The sequence below is a fragment of the Lolium rigidum genome, chromosome 1 (genome assembly GCF_022539505.1).
Source record: "Lolium rigidum isolate FL_2022 chromosome 1, APGP_CSIRO_Lrig_0.1, whole genome shotgun sequence".
In the NCBI taxonomy this organism is placed as follows: domain Eukaryota; kingdom Viridiplantae; phylum Streptophyta; class Magnoliopsida; order Poales; family Poaceae; genus Lolium; species Lolium rigidum.
In genome coordinates, this window is record NC_061508.1 from 315,230,987 (window position 1) to 315,248,733 (window position 17,747).

Here is a 17,747-nt window from a genome sequence, read left to right on the forward strand (position 1 = left end):
CCAAGGAGGGACGGAAATGGAAGACAAGCAATGCTTTGGTGAGAGCTTGGCTGCTGAGCTCCATATCACCTCAGATTGCCAAGCAGGTTGAAAGAATAAAAGAAGCAGCTGAGATTTGGAGACTGCTAAAAGGCACATATTCAGGTGTTGGTAATGAAATGTTGGCCTGTAGAATTCATAAAGAACTACGGGATTTGAGTCAGGGGGAGAAGACAGTGGTGGAATATGTGTCTGAATTGAAGAGACTGTGGAGTGACCTAGAGTTCTATGATCCCATTGGTATGGACTGTGGCAAATGCGTGGAGAAATACCGCAGCTGGGTTGAGAGGAGGCAAGTTAGAGATTTACTGAATGGTCTGAATGCTAAGTTTGAACCAAGAAGGGCAGCTTTGTATGGTAGCGGCAAGCTACCCGAGTCTAGAGCGAGCAATCTCAGCAATTGTAAGTGAAGAGACAAGGCTGAAGTTGGAGGAATCTGGAGGTGCAAGTGGGGGTCATGGACGCTCTGCCTTACTTGCTAGAGAGGTCACACAGTCATTTGGGCATGCCGTAAATCTGGGAGACAAAACCTGCTTTGAGTGTGGCAAACCAGGGCATTTGAAGGCTTCATGCACAGATCTGATTAACAGTGGTGGTCGTGGTAGAGGAAGAGATGGCTATGGCAGAGGAAGAGATAACTATGGTCGTGGACGTGGTTTTTATTATGGTCGCGGTGCAAACAAGGGACGTGGTACCCTAGCAGCAGGAAGAGCTAATGTGTCAAGGACCACAGGGGAAGAAAATCAGACAATTAATGTGTTGATAACACCAGATGACCTGGAGAAATGGCGGCAGTTCAAGGAAAGTCTGGAAGAAAGAACACATGCTGAAGCTTCTGCTGCATCGACAAGTCTTGATGGTAATAAGTCCCAAACTCCTCATCTTTTATGGCTCATTGACTCTGGTGCATCACAGCATATGGCTGGCTCATCTAGGAACTTCATTAGTTATATTCATGACTTTAAGGGACAGCATGTTAAACTTGCGGATGGATCCACTCAGCGCATTATTGGGCTAGGAACTGTCAAATGTGATAATGATTTAACTCTTTCAGCTGTACTACATGTCCCTTCTTTTCCAATAAATATGTTGTCGGTCAGTCGGATCACAAGGGAGTTAAATTGTGCTGCTATTTTCCTCCCTTTTGGGTGCATATTTCAGGAGCTTGGGACTGGAAGGCGGCTTGGGAAAAGGACTGTGCATGAGGGATTATATTATCTTGACAACCTACCATATGCAGCAGCTGCGAGTCTGCCATATTCTCCTACAGATGAGTTTTTATTGCAGCACCGTCGTCTAGGGCACTTGTCTTTTGTAAATTTGGGAAGACTCTATCCCAGTCTGTATGATAAAGTTGATAAGACTAAGTTGGATTGTAATGCATGTGAGTATGGGAAAGTTACCAAGAGCTCCTATATGTTATCTAATAATAGGAGTGTGGTGCCACTTCATACTATACATTCTGATGTGTGGGGCCCTAGTGGAGTATATTCAGTTAATGGATATCGCTATTTCGTAACTTTTATTGATTGTTGCACTAGAACTACATGGGTTTATGTTCTAAAAAACAAGAGTGATGTGTTTGAATGTTTTAAGGACTTCCATAAATTAATTATGACTATGTACAATGCTCATGTTAAAATTGTGCGAACAGACAATGGTACTGAATATGTAAACAAGTTGTTTGATGAATATCTTTCTAGCTTTGGGATTCTTCATCAAACAACATGCCCAGGAACTTCAGAACAAAATGGTTTGGCTGAGAGAAAAAACAGGCACCTCTTAGAAGTAACTAGATGCTTGATGATGAGTATGAAGGTTCCAAAGTACCTATGGGCAGATGCTGTAATGACAGCTGCATATCTGATAAATAGAATGCCAACTCGTTTACTTGACTACAAAACGCCCTTAGAGTGTTTGACAGGAAAAACAACATATGTTGTTCCACCGAAAACTTTTGGATGTGTTTGTTTTGTGAGAGACCACAGACCATCAGTGGGAAAGCTGGATCCTAGGGCTCTGAAATGTATATTTGTTGGCTATTCTGGAACCCAGAAAGGCTATAAATGCTGGTGCCCAACAGAGAGAAGAATGTTCGTAAGCATGGACGTTACTTTTAGGGAAAATGAAACCTATTATGGAGAATCTCCTGACTTGACTAATGTGTTTCCTGATTTGTTTAATGATGATAACTCAGATGAAGTCTTGAGGACAGGGGGAGATGAGAGAAGAGAAGACAATGACACTACTTCACAGAAGATGATTATTGGAGTAATTCCAACTGGAGATGAATCTGATAGTAGAGATGAAGATACATCAGATGTTGAACAAGATCACACTCAGGAGGAGCAGCAAGATTATCAAACTAGAAGATCAAGGTGGCCACAAAACCTTAAGGTGTACACAAGGAGACAGAAAACTGAGAATGATCAAGTACAAGGGGAGGAAGAAGTCACAGTAAGCAAAAATCCTGAAGTCCAAGTACAGCCAGATGTGTATGACTCAAGTTCAAGTCCCTCTACAAGTGATGGTACAATTTCTGCCCATTAGATGATCTTGATATCCCTATAGCTCAGAGGAAACAATCTCGCTCTACTGTTGGAAAATTTCCATCACATTTATCTCAATATGATATTTCTAACTATATGTCATATTCCTCTGTGGGACCACAGTGATAGGGCTTTATTGCTGCACTTGACTCGGCTGTACCCATTCCCCATGATTGGCAGGAAGCCAAGAGACACCCTCAATGGAGAGCAGCCATGTTAGAGGAGATGGCTGCTCTAGATAAAAATAATACCTGGGAATTATCTACACTTCCCACTGGCAAGAAAGCAGTAGGGTGTAAGTGGGTATTTACCATTAAGCATAAACCTGATGGTAAAGTTGAGAGGTATAAAGCTAGACTGGTGGCCAAAGGGTACAACCAAACATATGGGGTGGATTATGATGAGACCTTCGCACCAGTAGCTAAGATGAACACTATTAAGACACTGATTTCTATAGCAGCAAACCTAAGATGGAAATTATTCCAACTTGATGTTAAAAATGCTTTTCTTCATGGGGATTTACAAGAGGAAGTCTATATGGAAATTCCCCCAGGTTTCAATACCAGAATGACTGAAGGGAAAGTATGTAAACTAAAAAAATCCTTATATGGTCTAAAACAGATCACCTAGAGCTTGGTTTGGGAAATTTAGAAAGGAAATTTGTAACAAGGGTTTCTTACAAAGCAATGCTGACCATACCTTGTTCTATAAGAATCATCAAGGTAGAATTGTTATCCTGATCGTATATGTTGATGATGTTATAATAACAGGCAATGATGAAAGGGAAATGGTGCAGCTGAAGAAGGATTTGGCGAGATCCTTTGAAGTTAAAGACTTGGGACATCTCCATTATTTTCTTGGAATTGAAGTGGCATATAGCACCCAAGGTATTTATCTCTCAAAGAAAATATGCTCTTGATCCGTTGAAAGAAACTAGAATGATGGATTGTCAACCTGCTGCTACACCAATAGAACAAAATCACAAAATACAAGCTGATTGTGGAAAACCAGTAGATAAAAGGAGATTTCAGAGATTAGTGGGACGGCTAATCTATTTATCACACACCAGACCTGATATTACATATGCTGTCAGCGTCGTTAGTAGATACATGCACGATCCCAGAATTGGTCATATGAATGCAATATCCAGAATTCTGAGATATCTTAAAGGCTGTCCTGGGAAAGGGATTCTTTTCTCTAACCATGGACATCTTAATGTGGAAGGATTTACTGATGCTGATTGGGCTGGGAGTATTGACGATAGAAAATACACTTCTGGGTATTGTGTTTTTGTTGGGGGTAATATTGTTAGTTGGAGAAGTAAGAAGCATAATGTGGTGGCTAGATCCACTGCTAAAGCTGAGTTTAGATCAATGGCACAGGGCATATGTGAATTGATGTGGGTGAGGATATTGCTCTCTGAATTAGGACTATTTAAGGGTGTGCCACTGAGATTATATTGTGACAATCAAGCTGCTATCAATCTAGTGAATAACCCTGTTCATCATGACAGAACAAAGCATGTAGGAATTGATAGGCACTTCATTAAGGACAATCTAGACAGAAGTGTATTGCGAGTAGTCTATATAAAATCTTCTAGTCAGCTAGCTGATATTTTAACCAAAGGTGTAGATTCTGTAACCTTTATGAGGTTGTGTGACAAGATGAGGCTGTGTAACATCTTTGCCTCATCTTGAGGGGGAGTGTAGAAGGACTAAGTTGTGAATATTAGATGTATTTAGGACCAAGATGTAAATGTACCTGTAACATTATGAAATAGAGACTGGCGAGGCTGTGTTCGATAGCCTTCTAGAGAAATTCCTCTTTTGAGTCACTGTAGCTAGCTCAGGCGATCCACCAGAAATTGCAACATGAACTGACTTCAACAAGACATCGCCGATTCATGAACTGACTTCAACAAGCACGTTGTAAGTTAGAACGTAATGTTTTCTACGTTCTTACCTCCCTATATCTTCTAGCACAAGTTTTGAGTTGACACGATTGTGATATATTATTCTTCTATTCTTTTATCTAGAAGTTACAAAAACATAGAAAAAGATGACTGCATTTGCATCGTTTCTGTTTTATTTGTTTGTCTATATGGTTTTGTCCATATTGTAAGTACTAGATAAACATTTACAGAGAAAGAAAAGGAATGTATGAACAAATCAAAAACATAAACATAAACATATGCGTGAATAAGTAATCGGTAGCAGCGTCCGTCCCTACCAACTAACGATGAAAATGATTTTTTTTAAAGCCTATTTTCTTGGACATCATTGTTCGTTTCTTTCCACTCAAGGAAAAACAAATAGTTTGTAAGAAGAGGTTTGACTGAATGTTTGATTCCTACTCCAGTACAGTGGATCCCTTGGAAAAAGATCCCATGACATTCAGTTCTAGGAATCAAACAAACACTGTAGAAAAAAATCATCAGGATTAAGTCTTCACAGTAGTAATAAAATTCTTTAAATCAAACAGCCTTGAAAGTAAAACTACAACCATCCGTCCCAATTCACAGGACTTACGTGTACCACTAGGTTGTCTATTCGGCCAACATAATTATAATTGTATACTGCAAAATTTATATCATTAGAAAATAGAATATCTAAACTTTGTAATGATATATATTATATATCTTGTATTATGTTGATGAAATTTACGACTAAAAATACGCCTAAACGCTATGAACCGGGACAGAGGTAGTAACTAACCTCTATGAAGATCCTTTAAATGAAACAGCCTTGAAAGTAAAACTAATGAACACCCATACAGCAGTTGAGTAATTAGCCGGCTGCCGTTGTTAATTAATTAATTAATCTGTGAAAACAGCTGGACCAGGAAACGGATAAGATCTCCGACACAAGCGTACATGCATCATGGCCCCAATCTCCTCGCGACGTGACACCCGTTTCCTCTCCCTCGTTAATCGTCGTTATCACTTATCTTCCGCCCGAAAGCTTATCCTTCCACACCACTTTTGACATCTTTGTCCCCATTTCTCTCTCTGCACGTCACATCATTGATAGTAATTTGGACCTGTCGCCTTGATCTTTAAAACTACTCTAGTGTGTAACTGAGATCCTTCTTGCTGGATGATGCTCATAGGTTTACCAACTAAGCTAATGTCTCTTGAATCTTGATGTTTCCCTCAACAGAAAGCAAAAGTAGACCACATCTCTTCTGCAGATATTTCAAAATAAAGTACAGTAGCCGCACTACAAATATAGTACTACAAAAAAAAACGTCATGGCCATGGACGCATAAGCTGTTTATTACATTTTGAGGTGTGGTTCTTGGCAAGGGTTTAGCTAGTACTGTCAATTATTTATTACTACTAGTAGTACATATATACATGCAATGCAAGTAACATCCTAAAACTCTCAACCCATAATGATCAATTAGGGATTTCCTTCATTGATCCGGGTTCTACCCTAATATTGAAATGTTTAATTAGGATTCTTCAATGAGATCACAGGCACTAGCTCTTTTAGGCTAGCTAGGATGGATCACACAAGCATGCACCATAACCTTCTGTAATACTCTATGTTTGGTGCTCTCTCTCCCTTCCTTCCTCTCTTTCATAGTTGCATGTCAATGCAACTACTAGCACCTAAAAGAACAAAGGACAACCTAATTGAGCTCTACTAGGTGGTTGTTGGTATACGGCGATTGGTGATGAGATGGGATCCGAGACTATTACAAAGGATCCATCCATCTTGTTTGCTAGTTCCCTAATTTCCATTAGTTTCCTTGCATGCATATGTCTCGCACGATCTCTTCGATCGTGCAAGTATTGTTCCTGACTCGATTGATCAGCCACTGAAGTCGCCGGCGTCACCGCCGTCGTTCCCGATGTTGAAGGACGGCTCCGGCGGCATGAATGGCGGCAGCGCGGTGAGCGAGGTGGAGGACACCCGGCGGATGGAGCAGCAGCGGAGGATCCGGCGCCGCTTGTTGAAGGGGTTCTCCGGCTTGGCGAGCACGTCCTTGCTGCTGCTGGTGCTGCCGGCGACCTCCTGCAGGTTCGCGAACGACCGGGACTTGCCGGAGAAGAAGCTCGACAGCCCCCTCCTGCACAATCAATAAAACGAATCGGAAAATTGGGGTTAATTCATGCATCAAACAAATTAAGAACTTGCTGTCCTTGCGAGCAATCGCGTGATTAGGAATAGCAGTGCGTGATTAATTAGGGGAGACGGAGATAAGCAGGTGGATAAATTACTTGACGGGGAGGGCGTCGTCGAGGGCGTCCAGGCTCGCGAGCCCGCCGTTGTTCTTCGTCTCGGTGTCCTTGCTGTCCGCCTCATCCCCTTCCTCCTCCTCATCGGTGACCACGCCAATGGAGGACTGCTCCCTTTCCGCCTCCGCCTCCCTGTCATCCTCCTCCACCGTCTCAAGTACGAACAGCCCGTGCCGGCTGCCGCCTTCACCACCCTGGTCCTCATCCTGTATGTGCACAACGTCCTTCCTCTTCCTCGCCCCGCCGCCACCGTATAGCCCGTACGGCACCACGGGGGGCGGCGCCACCGGGGCAGGATCCACGGCCGCCGCTGCCAAAACGGACATCTTGCCCGGCCGTGAAGGGTGCTGCTGCTATCTCAGCAATGGCGCCTGCAGGCCCCGGTCGGCGTCTCGGCTCAGACGCCCGTGGCCTCAGCCACAAACGCTCGTCCCGGCCGATGGATTGAAAGATGGAGAGCAAAGACGACCGAAGGAGAGGAGGGGCGCGGGGTGTGGGTGTATATAGGCAGCTAGCTGGGGGAGGGAGCGGATGGACACGGAGGCGTGGAGGGGGGAGACGTGTCCGACGCAGCGAGGACGACGGGCGCGCCGGACAGAGGAGGCTGCATGCACGCACCCAAGCGGCAACACGTTTTAGCTTCGCCTTTTGTGCTGCCCATCCCCATCCATATATGGCCCGGCTTTTGCCTAATCAAAACCCTTATCATCAAAACAACTCTTATCATCACCACTTCTCTCCTAGGAGTACCCCGAGATTTATCCCCAACTTATCTCCTTCTTTACCTTCCTTTCTTGAATTGCATTTTAGAAAATTCTGAAGCAAAATGACCATAAAAGATATACCAATATGAAAGCACAAAACATGGTGAGTCCAAGTGCTATTGGGTGTTATATGTGGTGATATTTCTTCCTACCTCAAGATGGCGGGCTCAATTCCTCTTGCGACATCTTTTTTCCTAGTATTTTATTATTTGGACGTTGTCACTTATAAAAACCAATGAGGCCATCAGTTCAGGTTTTTTTGGTCGAACCACCGAACCGGTTCGGTTTTTAAAACTATAGGCAGAACCGCAAGAAAGAAAAGTGCACTATTTTTCGGGACCCACAAAAAATATGTACATATAAGTTCATTAAAAAATTTCGAAAATATCACGCGCTAGACAATGGATGCCACGTGTGAAATTTAAAACTAAAAAAATCATTTTTGAATACAAAATCAAAAAATACTTTATGGTTGTTCGAGATATTGTAACTTAATGTTTGCAACTTGAGTTGGGTTGATGATTATCTGTCCATTGCTCACCTTTTGGTGGTAATGGTGGTTCATCTTTTTGAGTGAAAATGATGGTAATTTTTTTTCTTAATTTTCCTCGGCCTCTGCTATAATTGTTGGAGTTGTAACGATTTACGGGAGCGACCCCTTTGCACGTGTCGTCGAGTTGGAATTTCTATTATATCCACACATTAGTTACCTCCGCACTCTCTATTGTATATGGGTCTTATTCTAGGCTCCATCTCTTCTCTTTTAGGTCTCATAAAAATAGTTTTAGTGTTCACTTAGTTTGTGATTCAAAGATTTTTTATCATCGACTCGCTATCATAGCTTAAGGCCCTTAAGTTAATGGCGTATCTAGGATGAAATCGGTGGGGGTGCCAAGGTCAAAAAAAATCTCTATTAGGCTTTGCATTTTTCCATAGTAAAAATATTAGTAGTTAATAGAACATCGGTATTTTTGTAGGGGGTGCCATGGCACCCCACCAGAGACGCCACTGCCTTCAGTCCATATCATGTCATTGGTGGTGGTGCTTCAATTAACTGAGTCATCCCTAATCGATGAGCTTCTATGTTCGATAAGAACCATATTAGAAAAACCTCATGTTTCTCATAAATGATGATGATGATTTTATGCAGCAAATGATCTTCAATGAGCTTATCGTTACTTAAGGTGCATCACCACCATCACCTTCAACCTACTCAAGCTCCAACGACGAGCATTGGAGGCTCATGTATTTTGGCTGACGCCTTGGACTGGTCATGGGAAGATCCTACTTGGTTTATGTCACAATCATGCGCATTCGAGTACAATGTTTGGTTCACTTTGTGATCACCATTCAATTTGATTGTGTGAACTTCTTGGAGAGGCCATGAATCTTAGTATGGTGGCACATGCAAGAGGTTGTGTGTTCAAAACATTGCTAACATCTCATGCTGGTCTAATGAAATCGATTGTGGGGGATAGACTGTGTATAAAATGATGTGGTAACCAAGAGTTTATGAGTACAAGATCTTTCTATAGACATGGCCTAGTGAAAGTCATATGGGGGATATGGTGTTTAAACCTAAAGCACAGTTTTTATCTCTCACAACCGAGACTTTGAGTTAACAGGTTGAAACATTAAACTCATTAGAGCCAAAAATAAAAGGTGTATACTTTTACCGGCACTTAATGCTTTCGCATAGCACTGTCTCTTTATCTTTTTAAGTGACGATAAATATAAAGGAAACACATTGTATTTACATGAAATATGACTAATAATTTTTCAAGAAGTTTGCGACCCCTGGGTATACTTGTTTCTAGATGTGCAACCGTTCTGCACAATCCTTTTTTGTAACCACCTCGCTACTTTTAATGTGGCAAAACATCAAAGCCATAAGGGTTAAGATGTACACAAGATTTTTTTTGTTTGACCATGTCATGGGTTATATGTTTTTAAGTAAGAAAGTCTTATCTTGTTGGGATAATGGACATGGCATTATGATCTTTCCACAACATAGAAAATGTCATTGTCAAAAGGGTTGAATTGCTGATATAAGTTTGTTGAAGTATACCTTGTTTAGAATTAAACATATTATTATAACTACTTTGGTTGACCAACTTGTATCCTTTTAGTAGTCATCCTTTTATAGTTCCATTGTTGCTCACCCGCTAAAGCAAAATAAGTTCAGCACAATACAATTCAATAATTTTGAACTATGCCTTAAATTTTAGGGGTAAGTGCATTTTTGATCCCTCAATTCTTGGTCCCTCAACTATGTTTTGGTCTAAACCTGCCCTCAAACTCTTAATTAAGTTCAATTTTGATCCCTAGTAAGGATTTAACGATGGTTGTACGGTTTTTAACTCTTTTTGTTTGCCACAATAGACATATTTGGACAGGTTTTAGTCCACATAGGACCATCTCACCTCGACATTAGTTATGCAATTAGCATTACGAATGTTCGCCGGCGTGATCATGATCATGATCATTATCCATTTGGCGTAGTAAACCTAACTCTTCCCTAACACCTAGCGATAGTGTCTGACACTACGAGGGAAGATAAGCCGGGCGAGAAGGGCAGAATCAGCGGACATGTGAGGGCTTTTATTTTAGGAGGAAAGGCGGAAGCAGCTGAAGTAGCGAGGACGGCTACACCAAGCAAGAAAGGCAGAGGTGGCAAACATGTGTGCTAGGGCAAGGGGATTTCTTCTATTTTTTGACTGGGGACAAGTGATCCCACATATATTAAAACCGGCTAATTTTATCCATGATGGCAAAAAAGAGTTCAAACCTGGTCAACCATCATTAAACCGCTGTCGGGGATCAAAATTGGACTTAATTAAGAGTTTGAGGGTATATTTAGACCAAAACAGATCAGTTGAGGGGGCCAAAATTAGAGTTTTGCAAAACTTAAGGGACCAAAAGTACACTTAACCCTAAAGTTTATACCTCACAACAGAATATGCTAGTTGAAATTTTAAAAGAGAACCTCCAAATGTTTCACTTGAATTTATATATCTGGTTTAATCTAAACGAGAATTTTATCAATTCAAAACATGTATAGGAGCTATGACCCAGTTTTGTGACCACATGTAGGAGTAATCGTGCAACTTCAAAAACATAGGGTATGAGTAATAGTGGAACAGACCATTATCAAGGAATCCTAGTGTTAGCCAAGTACTAAACTTCAAAAATAACAATCCTATGTTTCAAGTAATCAACTTCCCATAATTCTATTCATCTTAGGTACCTTAGTGAGGTTCTTTTTGAGCAAAAGTTTTAGTTATATTGTAAATAGTTACTTCCTTAATTAGTTCGGTGCTAACTTGCGATCAAACATTAGTTAGTATGTAGTTGTCTGTGACTAGATGGAATTTCCATTGTTTGGAGAGTCACCTCTTGCAAAATTTCCTATTTTTCAAGTTCATTTTTAGTAACTTTTAGGAGATGTTGTGTTGACTTTCGAAGTGGCCCCAACTTACGACATTGTAAACAATATGAATTTTTTGAAATTTGGAAATTTCTAAACTTTCGGTAAGTTTAGACTTTCAGAGTAATACGATATGATTTTTTTCAAAATTTGAAATTTTGAACTTTAAAACTTCAATATTTAAACTTCTGGGAATTATTAATTTAAATTTATTTCAAAAAATCATAAATTTCATATAAAAAATGACTTCAATCCTTTTTTCGTAAGACTTCACAAAAAAGGGGGAAATAATACACCTGAGATGGAAAAAAGAGGGAGTCCTCCCCCGTTGTCGCGTTGTGCCCCTTCTTACGCAGGCCCTCATGCGGTCAGTAGAGAATAAGTTGAGTAATAGAAAGGGTATGTTATCCAGCATCCCTCACCGCGTTGTGTCTCTGCTTACATATGCCCTCATGCGGTTGGTAGACAATAAATTGAGTAATAAAAAGGGAATGTTCTCCTCCTTGTCGCGTTGTGTCCCTGCTAACGCATGCCCTCATGTGACCAATAGACAATAAATTGTTTAATAGAAAAGCCGCCTCTCCCACGCGTCCACTATCTTGTTGTGCCCCTTCTTACGCATGCCCTTATGCTAAGCGGTAGAGCGCGGACATACGTCATTGGGCCAATTTGGGAGCCACCAGCATATCCGTGTAAAAGAAAATAAAGTCTAAAATAGATAGGAAATGTTATGCCTCTCCTCTCCACCATCTATGTTGTGCCCCTCCTTATGACTGACCTTATGCTAAGTGTCCGGGCGCAGACATATACCATGGAGCCAATTTTGGAGCTATGAGCATATCCACGTAAATGGAAATAAACTAGGAAATATAAAGGGAATACCCCCTAGCGCCCACCGTCACAATGTGCCCCGGCTTACCCATTTCTTTATGCTAAGCGGCTAAGGGAAGACATATACAAATAGTGTTGTGAATTTGCAACAGAAAGCAAAAACAAATCTAGCGTTTTTCTAATTGCCATGATCAATCTAGGTGTAATTCTATAACGGATATGGTTTCGGTAACATACCCACGTAGAAGAAAGCGATTAACATTCCACTAGAAGGTGTTTGATTTAGTCGTAGTCATCGCCGACCTCAGGGTCAAGTTGAAGTCCTCTCATACAACGTTGAGTGCCACAAGTATCGCACCACGTATGTATCTGATGGCAACAACTCAGTGTGTACCAACTCATTGTGACTTCAAGTGCAGAGTGTTATAGCAAGCGTCTTTTCTTCCATAAGAGGACTCGCGGATTTGTATCGAACTCTCGGAGAATTGGCTTAGAAGATAAATTCTTCATCTCCTCTTCTACCAGCTTGCAAAATAAAGTTATTTTCTTGTGACCGCAACTCTACCATATAGTTGTCAAGCACAAGGTTTTGTATTAGTAATAGAAAATACAAGTATAACTTACAGTAAAGTAAGTAAACAACCAAGCTAAATAAAACAGTAATGGGATAAAGGTTTTTGGGTTGTGTGTGTGTGTGTGTGTATGGAGAAAGTACTTTTTGGTATTTTCGGATTAATAAATAGTGGTAATGTAAAGTGTGGTAATGGTGTTGGAAAGTTGTTTATAATTATTTGAAATGGACCGGGTTCAGGGTTCACTTGTCTACTCTCTTTTTAAGTTGTAGTGAACACAAATAATTCATCAATGACATATTGGTGGAACTTCAACTTGTATTTGATAAGCATTCATATGTGCATTATAGGCATTACGTCCTAACATAGAGATAATGCGACACATCTCTCTTATACTCCTCAAGAAAAGGGGAACTCCAAGCAATCTTAAATTAAGAATCAACAGAGTATAGCCTTAAGTAATTTGACATAATGTTTGATTATCAAATATGTTACCTTGAACATGATAATTATAGCACATGTATTCACTGTATCCCTAGTGAGGCAGCAAAATAAAAGTAAATACCATAGTAGATCTTGAATTTGTTGTCACTATTTAATTACTACCACCATGCTAATCCATCTAATACACACTTCTCACACAGGTTCTTACATACAAGATGGATGAGAACAAGTACTTAAGAACGGGTACATGAGATGCATCTATGAATACATCTTACACATAATATCATGGAATAAAGATCCACCATATAGGAATTACATATATGACCATAATCATGTTGGATAGCTCATATGATACTAGATCTATGAAGAACAAGAGATAAATAGATCAAACTACTGCCACAAGCCCATGGACTAGAGGTGGAATACTCCCTCTTCATCATGGTGATGACTATGGGGACATTGGAGAAGGTGGAGATCCTTCCGACGGCGGCTCCGACGGAGTTTCCCCCTCCAATCTTCGCTGGTTCTGGCTCTGTTTTGGTGTTTCGGTATTTCTGCGACCTCTCCTTGTGGAAGCCTCGGGAAGTTCTTTATATAGGGTTTCTTTAGATCTGACGGAGTCCGTGGGCGAAAAAATCAAGCGAAACAGACGATCGAGGAGGGAAAGAGCCTTGGTGGCGTGCCCCCTGACTTGGTGCGCCACCTTGTCTCTTTTGGCCCTCCTGGACCATCTCGTGAGGTCCAAGTGCTCGAGATGCCTCTCTTAATGAAATATTGACATCCCTGGAATCCTAGTTCAATTTGACTTCGTTTAGGTCTCTGAAAGTTAAAATACACAAAACATAGTTTTCCGGTCCTTCAGAGTTATAACTAAAATAAATGGATCATTGGCAAATCTCCAAAAATCGACATAAAACATGGATATAACATCATATATGTTAAAAATATGTGGAAATATGTGTCAACAAACGACAAAGTTCATGCATGCATTTTACATGCATCAACATCCCCAAGTTTAACATATGCTCGTCCTTGATCACAAAGGTGATAAAACTAACATGAACTTTGGAGTTTGTTGCATTGCTTTTCATTGTCACATAAAGTTCACAAGGTTCAATCCTTAAAGAATAACAATAAGCAAGTGAGCTATAAAGTGATATATTTTGCAATCTACAAAACATGCTCAACAATAAGTGGTCTTGTGTTCAAACAAATGAAAAGTATTATAGACCATAAAGCATACTTGGATGAACCAATAAACTTTTTGGAAGACTCTTTTGTTTCTTTTATTTTTAGTATTTTGACTCTTGGATAATAGAAAGTAAGTAGGAAACACATGTGCTAGTTCTCCAATAAGATAAAAGATAGGTGGGAGCATAAAATAAAGTTTTGAGATATGTAGTTCATGTCAACAGTAAGTTGGAACTTTCAGATAATTCAACCATTAAAACTTTCAAATTTTGAATTTCTGATCTTCAAACCTTTAATATTTTAAAGTTGAGGCAATTCATAATTTAAATTATTTTATGGAATCATGAATTTCATGAAGAATTGGACTTCAAACATTTTTTTTGTTTTTCAGGCTTTAACAAAAAAGGGAGAAATAATACACATGAGAAGGTAAAAGAGAGGGAATGCCCCCTTGTCGCGTTGTGTCCCTGCTTACGTATGCCCTCATGCAGTCAATAGATAGCCGAATAAGCCATGGGCATATGCCCATAGAAGAGAATAAATATAGAAATATAAAAGAAATGTTATACGATCTCCCACCCAGGTCCACCATCGCATTGTGCCTCTCTTTACGCACGCCCTTATACTAACCGACAAAGCGTAGCATAACTGAGCATAACTGCTTAAAAGTTCTATCCCTATCACACACCCACCCACCATCATGTTGTCGCCATGCTTACGCATGCCCTTATGCTAATCGGCTCCCCGGCAACCCCCACGTACCATCGCGTTGTTGACATGCTTACGTATGCCCTTATGCTAATCGGCTAAGAGATAACATACAACATGGAGCCAATTTGGAAGCCACGGTCATATCCACATAAAAGTTAATAAAATGGCTAAGCGCAGACATATGCCATGGAGCCAATTTGGAAGCCATTAGCATATCGGCGTAAAAGTAATAAAATTGGAAATGTAACATAAATAAAACACCTACCATCTGGCTACACATTTATCGTAAAAAGTTGTTGAATTCGAGAGGAACTAAATATTCACCCACTCACCTAACCTAGAACTGAATGTTGAAATTTCGTTTCCTATTTTGAACTTTCCTTTTCCGTAACTTTTAAGAAATGTGTTGTTGATTTCGGAAAAGTTGTCCAAACTTCTGAAGTTGTAAACAATATAAATTTTTAATTTTTGAAGTTTCCCAACTTTTGGTGAGTTTGAAGTTTCATAAAAATCAAACAAGCAAAAAAACATTAAGATTTGAATTTTGAAACTTTACACCTTCAATATTTTAAACTTGAGGGAATCATGTATAAAAGTTATTTCAAAAATCATAAGATTCGTATAGAATTGGTTTCAAACCTTTGATTTTTTATAATCCATGAAAAAGTTAAAAATATACCCGTGAGAAGGAAAAAAAGAGAGGGAATGTTATCCCCACCCCTTTGTCTTGTTTTGCCCCTCCTCGCATGGGTCCACCGTCGTGTTTTGTTTTGAGAGCGACCACATATTTCATTAAATAAAAAAATCAAGTTACATGAAACAACACATGTTTGTTGAAACTAAAAGAAAAACCGAGATAAAATGATCATCATGAATTTTCATATAAATTCCTAAAAGATTAAGAAATACAAAATGATCCCTACGGTTCCCCATAACCACCATAACCAACGTCCGCCGCCCAACTCCAGCGCTGCGGAGATGGACACATGAAGAGACACCGATCCTCCACCATTGCAAGATCCAAAAAAGAAACATCGACAACGAGGCTTTGTGGGTCGATGAACAAGCCGGCTGCAAGAAGCCAGGCACATGTCGTTGTGGCACATCGACCAGGGGACGTCCCCATATTGTCTTGGACCAAGATAAGCCGCCTTCCATCGATGAAGTCAGAGAAGAACTACATATCCACCACCTAAGAACCAATATCTTCGCTCCAGAAGAGCCACCTCGTCCCGACTGCCAGTGTCATCACGGATAACGATGAACACCAGCGACACACTGAGAAACTAATCTTGTTGGATCTGAAGAATGGCGAAAAGACCAAGTTGTCGATCTGAAGGACCGATCAACACATGTTGTCATCAACTCTGTGACGCCGCCCATAATGTCGTCGCTGGTGTGGGAGTAGAGTTAAGGCGGACTTATTAACCCGGATGCCACTACCACCACCCAACGACGCTCCATAGGGAACAAAACCTAACCCTAACTACTAGGCTAGAACATAATAACGAGATCCCCCCTAGAGGGAGAGGGAACCAGGACCAACGCCCTAGTTGGACTAGATCGGGAGGAGCTGTCCACAGCCGCCTCTCGTGAGAGGAAGAGAGCGAAGCCGTTTATGTGTATGCGTGATGCTAATTGACGGGACTTGGTTGTGGTCCACCGTCGTGTTGTGCCCCCTTCTTACACATGCTTTTATGCTAAGAGGAGACAGATGCCATGGAGCCAATTTGAAAGCCAACATTGTATCCATATCCGCAAAAAAAAAGAAAATAAATTGAGAAATATTACAAAATAGTTAAACACCTATGTTAAAGGTTGTGGAAACACTCATTAATTATCAGGTGGGAGATCGCATGATCTGGTGTCCTCCGCCACATTCGCTCGATGCGTGGAACTGCCCCAGCCGCATGCATGTCCGTCCCTTCCTCATGCATGCCCCGTCCCTCCCTTGATGTAAAATAATTCTATCGGACCCAATCCACAAATTCACCACCAAGGACCAACTTTAGCAGTTGACACATGGCAACATGGCTAAAAAATAGATAACAAAATCATGTACGTTTTCTCTCTTCTGCCCACGTGTCAACTGATAAATTTGGTCCACGGAGATAAATTTGTGGACCAGGTAGGCCCTGCCGCCGACGGAGCCCCCCAAAACCACCACTAGAACCAGCCGGATCCCGATAGCACACGATGCCATGATCGCCAGTTCCGCTCATAGATTATCGTGCGCTCCCAACATCGCCGCCTGACCTACCCCAAATCGCTACCGCTTTTGCCCTGTGAGGAAGGGGACCTGGCCGGCGCGCGGGGAGGAAGGGAGGCAGTTGTGCTGCTGGACGGCTGTTGTCATACGATGGTGGTGCACGTCTTCCCTTGTTGCATCATGCAAGATCGGAGGGTGCTGCAAGGTCGATGTGCCTGCCTCGGCCATGGTGGGAAGGCACGGGAGGCCACACCGGCACAAGCCCTGCTCCTATGCATAGCCGCCGACCTCTTGGCCATGGCTGCACTGCCACGGGACGGCACCGGATGCGATGTCCTCCGCCTCCTCTCTGGTCTGCTTTGCAACCTCACAATGGTTCATCTTTGTCGATGGTGAAACAACATATTTTCGAAAAAATACTCATGTGATGCTATATGGGAACACGGGTGCTGCTAGTGTGCTGCTAGTATGTGGTGTACCATGACTAAGGGGCGCCACCCCCTGCCGGCCCAGTCTATCATCGACGACACACAAGTTTTAGGTAGCTATTTTGCTAGTAGAGATGTCTCCCACGAGCGTCTTTGGTGAAGACAATTTTTCTATAATAGATTTTTTTTTGTTCTCATGTGGTCGGTTTTGCTACAATTTTTTGCTACAATGTTTTTGACGAGGTCTATGTTTTTTTTATTTCTTGGGTCATCCGATATTTGCTACAGTCGATGTTAGTTTTGTTGTATTCGTGCTTTTATGAAAATATAAGTGAAATT

At 41.2% G+C, this 17,747-nt stretch overlaps 1 protein-coding gene across 1 annotated transcript; it reads right to left on the reverse strand.

The window, feature by feature from the left end:
- Positions 1-5,844: 5,844 nt before the first annotated feature.
- LOC124698048 lies at positions 5,845-7,398 on the reverse strand. The gene is made up of 2 exons (XM_047230577.1): positions 6,814-7,398; positions 5,845-6,662 (listed from the first exon to the last, which is right to left on the reverse strand). The coding sequence occupies exons 1-2, from the start codon at positions 7,155-7,157 to the stop codon at positions 6,404-6,406; spliced, it is 603 nt and encodes a 200-aa protein (XP_047086533.1). The 5' UTR covers positions 7,158-7,398; the 3' UTR covers positions 5,845-6,403.
- Positions 7,399-17,747: the final 10,349 nt, after the last annotated feature.